Source organism: Notamacropus eugenii, chromosome 4 (genome assembly GCF_028372415.1).
Source record: "Notamacropus eugenii isolate mMacEug1 chromosome 4, mMacEug1.pri_v2, whole genome shotgun sequence".
In the NCBI taxonomy this organism is placed as follows: domain Eukaryota; kingdom Metazoa; phylum Chordata; class Mammalia; order Diprotodontia; family Macropodidae; genus Notamacropus; species Notamacropus eugenii.
The window spans coordinates 173,638,305-173,654,582 of record NC_092875.1 but is presented as its reverse complement, the minus strand read 5'-3'; the positions used below and the strand labels follow the sequence as shown (position 1 = coordinate 173,654,582).

Genomic DNA, 16,278 nt, shown 5'->3' with positions numbered 1-16,278 from the left:
ACAAGAAATTTTTTTCTTGGATGAATGAGTGAAGGATGAAATAATCTTTTATTTATCATATTTTTGCTTTCATTTTCCTGCAGAGTATGGTGGCTTCAAAACAGTTGATTCGAAATTTTGAAAAGAAGACACTGCACAGAATTAACGTCGAAGAGTGTGCTTTACTCCGTGAAAGGTGGGCCTCTGAGGACTGCCTAAATGCCATAGTAAATTTCATAAATAGAAAGTCAAAACTCTGAGGATTTTGAAAATGAAGATCAAACATTTTGAGGCCATAATTAATTTCATCTTGTTTACTAGACATGGCTTAAAACCAGGGTGCCTTTTGCCATTATTAAACTACTATTTGAATACCTATATTTCACTGTGGACCCACATAATTATGTTAAATGGTCTGTAGAGCTTCAATATAACTGTTTTCTATAATTGTTCCCATTTCATATTTTTTTCCATGAATCTATGGTACCAAGAACACTGTAGTTTTGTGCCTCGAAGACTAGCAGGAAAAGCAGAGACTGCTCTACAAGCCGAAATAATGTCCTCATATATAATTAAAGCACTTTGTCGTCCCATAGGAGTGAATGATTCAATAGGGCCAAATACTAACAGTTCTTCAGTAACCGATTTTTGATTCATTGATGGTTTCATGTTTCTTTCCAGCCATCTAACATAAGAATAAAAGGAGAAAGTGATGTTACAAAAAAAATTATCATAAGCTACAGTTATTCACAGTGTAATAAAGAGAATAAAAGGGAAACTGGTCCCTATGGTTAATAACTATTACCTTATTTATTATGTGGTGCTTAACATCCTACTTGAATTTGGTATTGTATGAATAAGTTACCTGAAAGATGCTGTTGTCTTCTGTTCAGCTATCTGTTTGCAACTGGATAAAGACTGGATGTATGACCATGGCCTCAGGAAAGCATTCATAGACAGTGTTGGCATCTGAATCACAGAATCTGCACACTGAACGGACCTCAGGACACCTGATCCATTTCATAAATGAGCAAGGAATTGAGGGAGGCAAAGCCAAAAAGGCAGAGTTAACAGGGATAGGTGCAGCAAACTGCCCCTCTCCACAAAACTCTTCCAAACAGATCTAGAAAATCCACCAGATCAAACCCTAATGGGAATATCCAAGAAAAAGTCATAATGAGTTATTTTTCCAGCATCAGGAGATAGAGCTGGGGACACTGGAGACAGGTAGAGCCATGGGCAGCTGTGAGAATTCTAGGACACACAGAAAGGCTGCACACCAGGATCAGATAAGGTCTCAAATATATGCTGGGGTACCACAGGGTTCAAGAACAGGTGCCAACTAGCAGCTTTGTCTGTCATTACCCAGTTGTGGGTCCCAAATCCAAAACATACTGTGTAATGGGCCTTGTACCCTGTGCTGGTATTCTATGATATGAAACAGCTACAGGCCCTAAGTTGAGGGGAATGAGTCCAGAAACAAGCAGCAGCAGTTGTGACTAACCCCAGGAGCAGAGCAGGGTTTTGGTTGCAACTTCTAGCCCAAACTGAAGCCAGCAGAGGAGTAACTGGGGTAGAAATCATGGACCAAAGGGGAGCCTACAATTCTATTTCTCAGAAGGAGCAGAGCTTCCTAGCTGACTGATGATGGCCAAGTCTAGCAGCAGTCTACCATACTCATACTCAAAGCCAGGTCAGGAACTTACAGAACTTAAACAAGAAAAACAGTGAACAGACTTTGTCCTGGATCAGATCATTTGGGGAACACTGAGTTTATAGGCCTCCAGCCTCAGCTGTCTCTGAGATCCTAGAATAACACAATGTTCAATACTCCAAGAAGGCAGCAACAAAACCAGCCCAGACATTCCCTCCAGAAGTATGCAGGAACTAAACCTAGTATGTACAATGCAGAAGTAGGCTAGGAGAATGAAGAAGAAAAAAATCTCTCTATGAAAAGGTATTACGGTAACAAGTATGCTCAAGACAAAAAAATCCAGAAGAGAATGACTCCAAGCCATCTACAAGCAAAACCTCAAAGAAAAACATAGGTAGGGCACAACTTCAACCAGAATTCCTGGAAGAGATAAAGCAAAAGTTTTTTTAAAAAGTTCCAAAAATTTTGTATACATGAAATGAGAGGACTAGAGGTGGAAAATGGAAAAGAAATGAGTTATGGAAGAACTGGAGAGGGAATTAAGTGCTTGGCACAAGAGGTATAAAACCTTGCCCAAGCAACAAACTTCCTGAAAATGGAATGAACCAAATGGAAACCAGTAACTATAAGACAATGAGAAATATTAAAACAAAATTTAAAAAAACTGAGAAAATAGGAGATATAAGATATCTCATAACAAAAACAATTAACTTGGAAAACAGAGGAGAATGTGATTTTATTAACATTGAACTACATGCACACTATGCCCCCCCAAAAATACTAGACATCATGTTTCAAGAAATCTTAAAAGAAAATTGTCCAGATCTCCTAGTACCAGAGGGTAAAGAAATAGAATCCACTAGTCACCTCTTGGAGAAAAACAAACAAACAAAAACCTTCCAGAAATGTTGTATCCAAAATCCAGAGTTTTTAGATCTAAGAAAAAAAATATTACAACCTGCCAAAAAAAAAAATAGTACCAAGGAGTCATAGTCAGGACCACACATAATTTAGCAGCCACCACTCTTACGGAGCTTGGAATATAATATTATAGAAACAAATGATACAGGTTTTCAGCCAAGAATAATTTACCCAGCAAAGTTAAGTATAATCCTTCAGGGGAAAATGTAGCTTTAATGAAATGGAAGATTTCTAATCGTTCCTAATGAAAAGACCAGAACTGCATAGAAATTTTGAAGTTCAAACATGAGAGTTAAAAGAAACAAAAAGGTCAACACAAATGAACAATTATAAAGTTCTAAACAATAATAAACTGCTTACATTCAAATATGAGAAAATAATACATTTGTCCCCTCTGAGCCCTTTCATCATTAGGGTTCAGAGAAGAATTCTAATTAGACAAGGACTGAGAATGGTTCTTTTGTGTCTTGATGACCTAAAGAGAAGATAAGAAGCATGGGTGGGGAAGAGAATGGACTGAGAGGAAGTTAGATTAAGGGGCAATACATAATCTTATATAATATACAAGTAGACATCTTTACAAAGAAGAAAGAGGGGTTTGGGGCAGAGTAACACTTGAACCTCACATCTGAACTAGTCTTAAGATGGTGGGGTACAGAAATATATTTCATTCACTGGAGAAATAGGAAAGGGGAGAAGAGGAAATTGGAAGGTACATTAAGGGAGGGATTGGTCTTAAGCAAAACAAACTAAGGTTGTATAAAAGTATAGCTCTTTTTAAAGTGGCAAAGAATGGAAATCTGATGGGATTGTCCATAAATTGGGGAACAGATGAACAACTTATGGTAGATAAATGTGATGGAATTCTTTTGGACTGTAAGAAATGATGTGAGAGATGGTTTCAAGAAACCTGGGAAAATTTGTATGAACATATGCAGAGTGAAATGAGCAGAACTAGAACAATTTATACAATGACAACAATATGGTAAAGACAAACAACTTTGAAAGATTTAGAAATGATGATCAACCACAATTCCAGAGTACTAATGATGATACATGATACTCAGCTCCTGATAAAGAGGTAAAGGTCTAAGAATTCAGAATGAGATAATTTTTTTTTTGGCTGTGGCCAATACAGTAATTTGTTTTTGCTTGACTATATATGTATTGGGTTTTGTTTTCCTTTAGTTCTCAGTGGGGTAGGGGGAAGAGGAGTTGAAGAGGCGGAGAGAAGAGGTAAGTTTTTGCTATTTGAAAAAAAATAAAACAATTTTTTAAATGAACAAAAATCCCTTCTACAAAATCCCCAAGTGGTATCCAGCCTTTAGACTTGTAGACTTGTAGACTTCCAACAAGAGGGACACCCTTAAGGCAGTCTATCCAATTTTGGGATGGTCCTATTAGGACTGTTAGGGAGTGTTTTCTTTATGGTATGCTTAAATCAGTCTCTCCTTAACTTTTGTGGATTGCTTCTAGTATCTGCCTTCAAGAAGCAAGAAAAATGGGTCTTCCACATTTAGGTACTTTAAAGACAATTATCATATTCCCTTCAACCCTCAAGTCCTCTCTACTTCGCTTCACCAGGCATTCAACTCATGATGATTGCTCTCTTCTGGATACATTAAAGATGTCCTTACTAAAAAGCAACAGAAGAACTTCTCCAGTTCATCTTTGTGACTTTAACATCCATGTTGATAACCCATTTGAACCTAACTTCACAATTCCTGATCCTCCTTGATTCCTTGCCCCCCATGCATTAGGTTAATTCAGAACATGTGAATAAAAGATACCTGCTCTAATAAAGTTATAGCCTGTACAGATTTATGTCACTGACACCCAGTACAACTTGCCTGTCCCTTAGGAATGCCACTGTTGGGGGCAAACTTATTTTCAATTAAACACTGTATTTGAAAGTCCTTGGGGAAACTGGGTGATGTAACTTCCTTTCACCAGCCCTTCCCTTTTATATGTATATCCTTATATATAAAAATATTCAACAGTTATATTGAACCTGCAGAGCTTTCTAGCTGAAACTACAAATGGCAAGGCTTGTTTCTCAGACCCAGATCCAGGTCAGGAACTTGCAGAGAGCTCAGACCAGGAGAGCAATGATCAGATTTTATCCTGGATTAGACCACTTTGGGAGCATTGAAACCTTCCAGATTCTCAGCCTGAATTGTCCCTGAGATAGTGAAATGACAAAACACTCAGTATTCGAAGAAAGCAGCAAAAGAACCAAGATGACAAAAGCTGAGTTCAAACATTCTTCTCACTGAGCCCTTTCCTAAAATAATCCCTAACATAAAGTTTGGAGTTAGGAAGTTGGCTGAAAGAACGAACAAACAAACAAAGAAAGAGTATTATTTTGATGGGGATGTTCTGGACACAAATCCAGAAGAAAAGAATGTCTTCAAAACATCTGCAAGCAAAGCCTCAGAAAAACAGAGTTTGGTCACAAATCTAATATGAATTCCTTGAAGAAGTAAAGAAAGAATTGGGTTTTTTTTAACCTAAAATGATTTTTAAAATGAAATGAAAAAAATGAGGGAAATGAGAAGGAAAAAATGAGAAAATAAATTAAAGATATGGAAGAAATTTGGAAAGAAAATCAACAGCTTGGAACAAGAGGTATAAACCTTGACCAAAGCATAAATTCCCTGAAAATTAGAATGGATCAAATAGAAGCCAATGACTCTATGAGACACCAAGAAATCCTAAAAGAAAGTCAAAAAGACTGAAAAAAATAGAATAGAAGAAAATGGAAGGTATTTCATAGCAAAAAAAAAACAACTGACCTGGAAAGAGAAAAATTATTTTAAAAATCACTGGATTATGTGAAAGCTATGACCAAAAAAAAGAGGTTAGACATCAAGAAAAAAAAGAATTTAGATTTCAAGGAATCATAAAACTTCCCAGATCTCTTAGAACCAGAAGGTAAAATAGAAATAGAAAGAAGTGGCCAGTCCCCTCCTGAAAAAAAAAAAAAAACCCAAGGTGAAAACTTCCAGAAATATTAGAGGCAAAATTTAGAGCTTCCAGGTTAATGGAAAAATGCTGCAAGCAGTTAGAAAGAAAGAATTCATGTACTGAGAAGCCACAGTTAGGATCACACAGAATTTAGCAGTCACCACTATAAAGCAGCAGAAGTCTTAGAATATTGCATTCCAGAAGGCAAAAGATAAAGGCTTGCAATCAAGAATAATTTACCCAGAGAAACTAAGTATAATCTTCTCGGAGAGGGAAATGGGTCTTTAATGAAGTAGGGGGCTTCCAAACATTTCTGATGATAAAAACAGAAATGTATAGAAATTTTGAAATGTAAACACAGGAGTCAAAAATAAATGTAGGAAGATAAATATGAACAAGCAATCAAAAGGGACTAAATAAGGATGAACTGTTCACATTCTAATATGTGGGGTTCTTACATGTAGCCTGTCAAGGAGATTAAGATAGAGAATATCAGAAAGGAAGGTTAATTAGAGGACTTAGGAGTGGTTGTGTATAATGTCTGATGATCTTAAGAGAAAAATGGAAAGGGGGGGAAAGGAAAATACTAGGGAGGATAAAAGGAGAGAAAATTATCTCACATAATTGGGTACAAAAATAGAATCCTATATAAACAAGGCATTAAGGATGGGGTGGAGTGGGTGACACATACCTCACTCTCACTTGAACTCAACTGGGAAACAAGGAAAAGTGTGGTGGTGGTTGTCCGTTTTCAAAGAGGACCAAAATGACATCACCATGATAAAGTGAAATTTCAGTGTGTGTGGCTGATCCGACCAATATGAGCTTGAAATGCTCTACCACAGGTTGGGCACAGATGAATATTTGGTGTGGATACTCCAAATTTGTGCATCCTATGTTTCCTATGAGCTGTCTCAATTCTGCTTTGCTCATAGAGCACAGCACCTTTTCTGATGGTGGGCACACCGTGCTGAGCGGTCCTGTGCCAGTGTCTCTCATGTTGCACAGTCAGATCCAAAGTTCTTGAGAGAGACCTTGAGAGTGTCCTTATATCACTTCTTCTGGTCTCCATGTGATCTCCTGCCACATGTGAGTTCTCCATAAAATAGTCTTTTTGGCAAGCATACATTTTGCATTCGAACAATGTGGCCAGCCCATCAGAGTTGTGCTCTCTGAAGCATAGTTTGAATGCTTGCTTGGCTCAAAACAAAATGGTAGAAAGCAAAGTAGAGAATAAGAAACAGGGTCTATCAAAGGAGGGATTAAATTCTTAAGGAGATTACAGGGATTGGAAGAGAGGAGGAGGTTAGAAATGAAGAGCAGAATAAAGCAGCCAGGAGAGGTAGCATGAAGCACCAGCAAGCTTTTTGACTTGATTCATTGGCCATGCCCACGCAGGTCACCAAAGATGACATCTAGCCAGATTCCTTAATGGATTACTCATATTGTCTAATATAGACAATGAAAGAAGGGGAAGGAGATGGGGAAAGGAATGAGAAGGAAAAGGAAGAGACTTTAGAGGTCACTGAGGAAAGTGGATAAAAGTGAAGATAATGGAAAAGAAGAGCACAGATGGATTCCAAGCATCCTTCTATCTTTCAAACTTTCTTCAGTCCCTGGGAGCAAATTGCAGGTTGTCTGGTTTTTTCTTCCTGTGCTTAGTTACTCTATTATCCTGAGGTCTTTTGCTCCTTCTTCTACCATAGTCAACAAACATGACTTTTATGTGTCAGGAGCTGTGCTAAGTTCTGGGCATACAAAGAAAAGCACAAAACATCTCTGGTCTCAAGATCACAACCTAAAAGGGAAAGCAAAATGCAAACCACTAGGTACATAAGATACAGCTGGGGAAGTTAGAGATAATTTCAAAGATTAAAGAGGGCTGAGAAAGGCTTCTTACAGAAGGTGGGGTTTCTGAGATATAGAAGAAATTAGGGAAGTTGAGTTGGAAATAAGGAGAAAAAGAACACCAGGCATAGAGAACAGTGAAAATGTTGTCAAGAGATGGAGTGTGCTATCTGAGGAATGGCAAGGAGACCTGTGTCATTGAATCAAAAAGCATATAAAGGGGAGTTGTGTTAAGAAAATTGAAAAGATGGGAAAGGACCACATTACAAGGGGCTTTAAAAGCCAAACATAGGATCTTATTTTTTATTCTGGAAGTAAAAAAGGAAAGAGTGGACTTTATTGAAGAGCGGGTGGGGTTGATTCAGTCAGACCTCCACTTTAGGAAGATCACTTTGGCTGAGTGGATAACAAACTGGAATAGAGAAAGACTTGAATCAGGGAGACCAGCCAGAAGTCCATTATTATAGTTCAGGCATGAGGTGATGAGTAACTGCACTAGGATGGTGGCAGTGTCAGAAGAGAGAAGGGCACATATCCAAAAGATGTAGAGAAGGTAGATTTGACAGTACCAGCTACCTGATTGAATATGGGATGTGACAGAGATTGAAGAATCAAGGGTGACACCTAGGTTATAAACCTAAATTACTAGGTGGATGGTGGTACACTTGATAGTAATTGGGAAGTTAGGAAGAGGGGAAAGTTTTGGGGTAAAGACAAGTTCTGTTTTGAACTTATGTGGTGCTTAAGATTTTTATGGGACATACACTTTAAGATTTTTTAATGGGCAACTGAGATGTAAGAAAGGAGGTTAGGAGAGAAGTTAGGGCTGGATAAATAAATCTGAGAATAATCGTCATAGAGATAATTGAATACATGATGGCTGATGAGATTATCAAATGAAAATATAGAAAAAGAAGAGAAGAGAGCCCAGATTACCATGGAAAGTGGGTATGACCTGGAGGAAGATGCAGCAAAGGAGATTAAGGAGTGGTCAGATCGCTAGAAGAACCAGGAGAGAAGAGAGTATTAAGAAGACAGTGACTGACAGTGTCAAGACCTGCAGAGCCTCAAGTCAAGGAGAATAAGGATTGAGAAATGGTCATTAAATAAGGCAATTAAGAGATTATTGGCAAACATAGAAAGAGCAGTTTCAGGTGAATGATAAGATTGAATGCCACACTAGAGTTAAGAAGACAGTGAGATGAAAGGAAATGGAAGTTTTGATAGTGGACAGACTTCACAAGGAATTTTGCCATAAAGGGGAGGAGATAGGTCTAGGTTGATAACTGGTTCAGACACAATGATCAAGGGAGTGTTTTTTGAGGACAGAGAAGACATGAGGGTTTGTAGCCATTATGGAAGCAGCCAATGGACAGGGAGAGATCGAAGATTTGAGAGAATGGAGATGATAGAAAGGGCAATCTGGTGGAGAAAAAAGGAGAGGTTAGGATCAAGGGTACAAATAGAGGGGATTGGCCTTGGCAAAAAGAAGAGCCACGAGACAAGAGTAAAGAAGGAAATAGTAGCAAAAGATATCTGAGTGATGTAAGGTAAGAAGAAGGTGAGAACAAATAAGAAGGAGCTCTTAGAGAATGGTCATGATTTGTTTTTTTAGTGAAATATCAGGCAAGATTCTCATCAGAAAGTGTGGGGTAGGAAGAGCCATGGAATGTTTAAGGAAGAATTAAAAGATCTTGGAAAAACTCCTGTGGTGAATGGGATAATGAATCAAGAAGGGGCAAAAGGAATGCTTTGCTGCAGTGAGGACCCAGTTGAGATTATGTAACATAAATTTGTGGTGTCACTCAGTCACTATGTTTTGTGATTTTTTTTTCCATCTTCATTTGCATCATGTGAATAGGAGTAAAAGCAGCAGATAGTGGGAATAAAATGAGGCTAAGGCTTGGCAGGGCAAGGTCAGCCAAAGCAAATGTGATGACCTAGAAAAGAATTGAAAAGTAAAGGAATGTGAGGACAAAGAACAGATCAGGGCTTACAAAGCAGGGGTAAAGGCGGAATGACAATGAATTGTGATCAGATAAAGGAATTTCAGTTCATGAATATGGAAACAGAACATTAGTATGTGATCAAATAGGTGACAAGATCAAGGATATGACTATCTCTATCCATCTCTATATGTAAGTGTAGTGAAGAAATAGATCTTGGGTAATGAGTGAACTAAACTGAGAAATTCAGCTATTTGCTATTAAGTCATTTTTCAGTTGTGTCCAACTCTCTGTGACCCCATTATGGGTTTTCTTGGCAGAGATTCTGGATTGGTTTTCCATTTCCTTCTCCTGCTTATTTTATAGATAAGGAAACTAGGGCAAACAGGGTTAAGTGACTTGCCCAGGGTCAGCCAGCTGGTAAGTGACTGAGGCCAGATTTAAACTCATAAAGAGGAGTCTTGATTCCAGGAATGGTATTTAAGGAGTATTAAAATGTATGTTGAAGTATCCTAGTATATCCAAGAAAGAAAGGCTAAAATAGTAATTTACAATTTTGTTCAGAAAAAATTTTTAATCTTTTTTTTTTAATGTGTGTATGTAGGCAGAACAAGGAATACCTCACAAAGAACACAGTGGAAAAGGAATTGCTTCCAGTTTCTGTTCCAAATTCATTTTTATTCCTTCTTTTTATAAACTGTTTAGGAAATCAATATACATAGACTATAGTCTATGAGAAAAAAGGAAAAACCAGACTTTTCTCACACTGCTGGAAACTGAAAAGTGCTAGTCTCCTGCATAGAAGTATATATAGAATTCTAGCTTTTTTCCCCTTTCCTTCTCTACATATTGGGCCATACAACTATATTGCATCTCAGTGAGTAGGTATAGTTGGTATTTGCCAATGCACATCTGTCTACTTTCTTGATGAGGAGACAATGTGGTTAGCAGATCAGCAAGAATGGGTTAGACATGTTTGGATTAAGTGGGCATCTGACAACATGACTTCTCCTTTGGCATGTTTATTTGTGATGTTTAACAGACAGTCTTTCAGTTTAAAATGACAGTTTTTAAAGTTAGAATTCTCTCCTAATTTGAGTTCTGCCACTTAGTGGAGAATCAGCAGGATCCTATTTGAAGATGGTATGTAGTATTGTCATTTTTTTCCTCATTTATTTTGAAATTTCTATTTTGTTTCACTGGAAAGGAAAGAAGCTTGGCTTTAAGTATTATATATAAAAGTTACTTTTGTCTACATTTTGTTAAAATAAGCATGAGATAGCAGACAGACAACCACATTACTGCACTGATAACCATGAAATATTAAAATGACAGAGGAGAGCTTTCAGAACTTCGAATAGCTCCTCCTAGAAGATCTATGGATGAACATAAACGATATACATAGGATAGGAAAGTGTGAAAACGCTGCATTCTGTACCAGTGGAAAATCTACGGAGATCCATGAAGTCACAGATCTTTTGAAATATGGCTTAGTGTAGGATTGAAATAAATGCCTTTGTTGGCTTCAGTCCATTAGAATAATACTATACCTTAATGTTTTACATAGCCCTTTATTGTTATTAAGGAGATTTCATTCCCATTATCTTAGCTGATTCTTGAAAAAATTCTGTGAGGCCAAAAAGGAGAGTTATTGAGCTCATTTTACACATGTGGGAACTCAGGTCTGTAGAGATTCAGTGTGACATAGTGGAAAGATTATTGAACTAATTTCCACCAGGAGCCCTGTGTTCTAAGAGTATCAGCTCTATCACTAAATAATTCAGGGTCTTTAAACAGGTTCCTTCATCTGTCTAGAACTCAGCTCTGTTATCTGTAAAATATGGGAGTTAATCTAGATGAATCTCAAGGGTTCTATTTCTAAAATCTATTATTCATGTAAGGTCACTAATCAAGTAAGCAACCAAACCTTGACTTTAACCTTGGGCCGCAACGGTAATGTTGTACCTAAGTCAGTATTGACAATTGAGAGTTACACAGTATCAAGGTTACTAGTCCAGGTCACCAAGGGTTCATTACCATGGGCCAAGAATAGTGTGACTGGGTAGAGCAAGGGAAATGAGACATATGTTTCATCTCAGTGTCCAAGGTAGTATAGGGTATATACAAGGCTGAGACAGGGACTGAAGTGAAGAAGCGACTCTATTTTCCTGGAAGGGCTTGTAGTATTATTTGCTTTGACAGCCTCCAAGGAGCTCCTACTCCCTTTTAAACGGGAGTTTAATTCAGGTTTCCTAATTCACTAATGACTTGCTTAGTCAGTCCCTTTGAAATATCAGGAAGTTAAGTAGTCTCTGACCAGGCATCCTCACCATCTATATCCTCTGGTAAGGACATTTTTTCAAAAAATACAGAAGAAAGATTAGAGCTAATATATACATGGAGCATATTAGCCAGGATCTTGGGTTCAAACGTTTTTTTAAAAAAATTGTCACCATTGCTGCAGTTGTCCAGGAGCTAGGTGGTAGACTAGGTCATAGGGACCCTGAGAGCTGACTCATAACCAGTCTTGTCATCTTTCCACAATACCATGCTATAATCACAATTCATTTTTTAATATAACCCCCCCACACACACACTTCATGTCAAGGCAAGAAAAAGGAAGGAAGGGAGAAAGGAAAGGAGGGAGGGAGAAAAAAGGAAGGAAAAATAAAGGACTTGTCTCTTTTTCCTTTATAAATCAGTGGTGGCATTCAGGAACAAAGGAGTAATCTTTTTTACAATTAGATAAAAGTTAACTTAAAATCCTAATAACTTTTGAAAGGGCTTTAAAAATTCTTTTTAGCCAAAATTTATCAACAAAAAAGTATAACCATATATTTCTTCTAGACAAAAATAAAAGAATTCAGCATGATCCCTAAATTTGCTTAATTGTTAAAATTTTAATTATAACTAAATTTCCTTCCAGTCTTAAGCCTGCTTTTATGATACCTCTGAATGCTAATAAAAGGTTCTACAGTCATCCCCTCCCCCTACCCTATGCCTTACTACCTAAGCAACAATAGTATTTCATCCACAAAGCTTGCAATCCTGTTTCTAAGGACAAAACAATAAGTGTGGCAATTGCTTTGTCCCAGTGTGACCACTCCATGTTGAAAAAAAAAAAATGAAGCAAAGAAGACTGGTCAATTAGGAGAAGGTGCTAGTAATTGGAAGTAAGGGAAGTAATTGGAAGTAACAGTAAAAATAACTGTAAATAGTTCTTTGCTTGGTAAGAAAATGATAGGGTTATAGATTTGGAGCAGGAAGGAACCTCAGAGATCCCCCAAGTCCACCTCCCTCACTTTAAAGTGAAAAAAACTGAGGTCTAGAGAGGTTAAATGGCTTGTCCAGGGGGACACATCTGAGGAAGGAGTTGAACCCACACTCTCTCTACTAAGGCATTATACCTCTAATGACAAGAATTACAAAGTAAGAAAACAAAAGAGTTAAGGAAGTATAAGTTTACTGCCAAATAGTTCAGAGGACAAAGAGGTAGAAAAATGTCATGAATAACTCAAGAAGACCCTCCAAATTAAATCAATATATAGTTTAATAATAATCAGTGACTTTAATGCAAAATTGGGCATAGGTCAAGATGACCCCCTAAAAAATGTATATTGGAAAGTGTGACTCAAAAACAAGAAGCAAATGAGAAGTCAGAAGATTTTAAACCATATAGAAGTCTTGTGCCTATGTGGACAAGATCCCTGGATGGATTTAGGTTTCAAAGGTGTGAGTTCAAATCTACCATTAACTAGCTGTGTAGCCCTTGGGCAAGCCATTTTCTCTTCTGTGGTCCTCAAATAATCTCCAATATCCTTTCCATATCTAAATTATGATCCACTGGGTACTTTCTTCAAGAAAACCTGATAGTTCTGGACATGGAGAACACCGAATTATACACCAAAAAGAGGAGAAATTGATGACATTATATTTTAGCAAATAGAAAATGACCAATTATCAATGTGGGAATCATTTCCAAATCAGTTATGTCTGTACAGTCAGATCATCTACTTGTTAAAGAAAAAAATCAATGTACCAAATTCAAAGAAAGGATAAAGATGAAGAGATATAGCATGCAATTAAAATAGCTCCAACCTGACCTATTCAAACAATCTTTTTTTAATGAAAAATATATATGTCAAGAATTAGAGATTCACAATTTCCTTTGCAATCCTCTTTTTCTATTTTTATGTATATAAAGGAATTCTCATTTTATTTGGAGTTTGTTAAGTTCGGAGTAAAAAAGATGTAAGAACAATTCAAAAGATCAAGCATGTAAAAAAACTTTATCAAACTTAAAGCTATACATAAATTTGCTGTTGTTCAATCATTTTGGTTGTGTCCAACTCTCCATGACCCCATTTGGGATTTTCTTTGCAAAGATACTGGAGTGGTTTGTCATTTCCTTATCCAACTCATTTTATAGATGAGGAAATTGAGGTAAACAGGGTTAAAGTGACTTGCCCAGAGTCACAAACTAGTAAATGTCTAAGGCCAAATTTGAACTCAGAAAGCTGTCTTCCAGACTCCTTCTGACTCCAGGCTGGTGCTCTATCCACTGCTCCATTATTTGCTATATGATATGATATACGATCACATATATGATCAGCTATTACTATTTCATCATTTTCCTAATCTACCAGCTAGTAATGTATTCAAAAAAGGGAAATGGATTTGTCTAGCATTGACCTAAGATCATACTTCTTTCTAGTGATCATTTCTTCCCTTTATAAATGCTCACAAAGCATACCTTCTGTAGTATGTCAAAGAATTTTGCCCAGAATCACAGTCAAGCTCCTCAGGTTATCATCTATAGGCTTGATGTTCTTCTCTTTTCTAAAAACTGAGAAAACATTGGCCATTTTCCAGTCCAGCAATACCTCTTGTACTCCGCAGAATCTCTCAAAGATCAGTGGCAAAGGCTCTCTATTCATATCTGAAGGTTTTTTCCATACCTATAGGATCTAATCATCAGTCCCACTGACTTAAACTCATCATGAGAAGAGAGGTGCAACATACTAGAGTGGACAAGGTGCTAGACTTAGTCAAACCTGAGATCAATGGGCACTTCTGTTTACCTACAAGCCATGTGACCATGGTCATATCACAGAACTTATTTTGGCTATAAAACTAAGTCTATTCTTTCTTTTTCAGTCAGACTATGATTTTCACTTAGTTCCTTCCTGCATTCACAGCCCTGCCTCCATACTTGAATTTGGAGTTAACAACAGACAATAGCTAGGCGTGTTACAGTCAGCCCAATATTCATTTCACACAACCAAAAAGGCCCATGGAAAGTGGACAGATACCAAGAGAAACCCCAGGGGAGTCTTTGCACATAGGAGCCCAGGTTTACCAGATGTCACAGAAAAGCTATCAAAGAAGTTGACCCATTGAGTAATAGGATCCTTCCTCAGAGGCATAGTGGAGAGAGTCCTGGGTCTGAAGTCAGGAAAACCTGATTTCAAATCTATCCTCAGAAATTTAACTAGTTCTGTGATCCTGTGCAAGTTATTTAATTCTGCCTGCCCTACAGCACCCACCTCGAAGGGTTGTTGTGAAGATTAAATAGATATTTGTAATGCACTTTAGCCCAGTGCCTGCACATAGTAGATGTTATATAAATGTTTTTGCACATCCCTTGCCCCTCTTTCATTGTATCATCTATGATGCCTTTCATCCCCATTTATTCACTTCGTCTCACCAATATTTTTCCCAGCATTCACACAGGAAGTCAGACCTGTACCCACCATACCCACACCTACCCTCAGTGCTGAAGAATTTCTAGTGAAAGAAAATCATTATTCACATAGACAATGTAGGCATCTCCAAAACTTGTTGGGGCAAGAATGCAACAAAGCGGATGTCATAGAAATCAACTCTCCATCTTTATGTCCCTGAATTGATGAAGGCCTTTCAACAATGTCAACCCACTGCCTTGGCTTTAGGAGCCAAAAAGATCACCTAGAATAGTTCCCCCATAAAATTTGCATGCTAAGATAGAGACGGCACAAAGAGCCCTCCAGCTGAAGTATATGAAGCCACCTCTCTGTAGTTTCCATGGAAGATATAAATGAAGTTGGTGGCAACAAAATTAATTCAGCAGCTAATGGAAGTTAGGAGGGGAAAGGTGGGGTTGGGAGAATGGTGGCCAGCTGCTACACAGATGGGTTTAAAACTCACATATGCCCTGAAATTTATGAAAAATTACATTCACATTCTTTATTTAGCTCTGAACCAAAATCTTGACTGTCTCCTGGCATCAGATCTTGCAGCCTGAAAATCAAACCTTGCTTCGTTAGCTCCTTTCTTGTATCTTGTTGGGAATTTTTAGTTATGGATCTGCTTCTGTTTTTGACACCACTTCCTGCCTCTAACTTTTTCCAACTGAACTACCAGTTCACCTGGATCCTGACATTGAAAGATTGTTCTCCATTTCTGAACTTTATTTGACCTGGTCACTTCACTTGAACTCAGGACAGGACAGGACCCAGATCATAAATCCTGACCAGCTATGATCCTTGACTGGTCTAGGATTCACAAGGACCAAAATTGTATGGGACAGTTCAAGCATATTTCATATAAATATGAAAAGGTAACACAACAGCTTTTGAAGATGATTTTTCTTCTTTGTTTAAAAAATGTTTTCTTAGTGATGTCTATTTTTATATCACAGTCATTTCTGTATATATTGCTCTGCCCCCACAAAATTAACCCTCCCTATAGCAAAAAAAAAAAAAATTAAACACAAACAATTAGTTATTGAATCTGAAAATCATACAGCAATTTCCCCCCATCCTTCCTCACCACTCTGCCAAGAGGAGAGACATCTACTTCATTATCTGTTCTTTGGAATAAATATTGATTTTTACAATTCTTAGAATTTTGCTTCCTTTTAGTATTCATTCCATTTGTCTGTGTGTATTGTTCTCATTTCTACTTTCTTCACTCTGTATCATT

At 37.5% G+C, this 16,278-nt stretch overlaps 2 protein-coding genes across 3 annotated transcripts in view; one reads left to right on the top strand and one right to left on the bottom strand.

The window, feature by feature from the left end:
• The window catches only part of ECI2 (enoyl-CoA delta isomerase 2), a 46,673-nt gene extending 45,896 nt beyond the window's left edge, over positions 1-777 (top strand). For both annotated transcript variants that reach the window (XM_072603707.1, XM_072603706.1), the window contains exon 10: positions 84-777. In XM_072603707.1, coding sequence (XP_072459808.1) covers positions 84-239 — 156 coding nt within the window. In that variant the 3' untranslated portion in view covers positions 240-777. The remainder of the gene's footprint in view (positions 1-83) is intronic.
• LOC140500790 (testis expressed protein 56-like) overlaps positions 279-16,278 on the bottom strand; it is a 28,574-nt gene continuing 12,574 nt past the window's right edge. Inside the window, exon 3 of the mRNA XM_072603708.1 lies at positions 279-989. Within this exon, the coding sequence (XP_072459809.1) occupies positions 869-989 (121 nt within the window). The 3' untranslated portion in view covers positions 279-868. The remainder of the gene's footprint in view (positions 990-16,278) is intronic.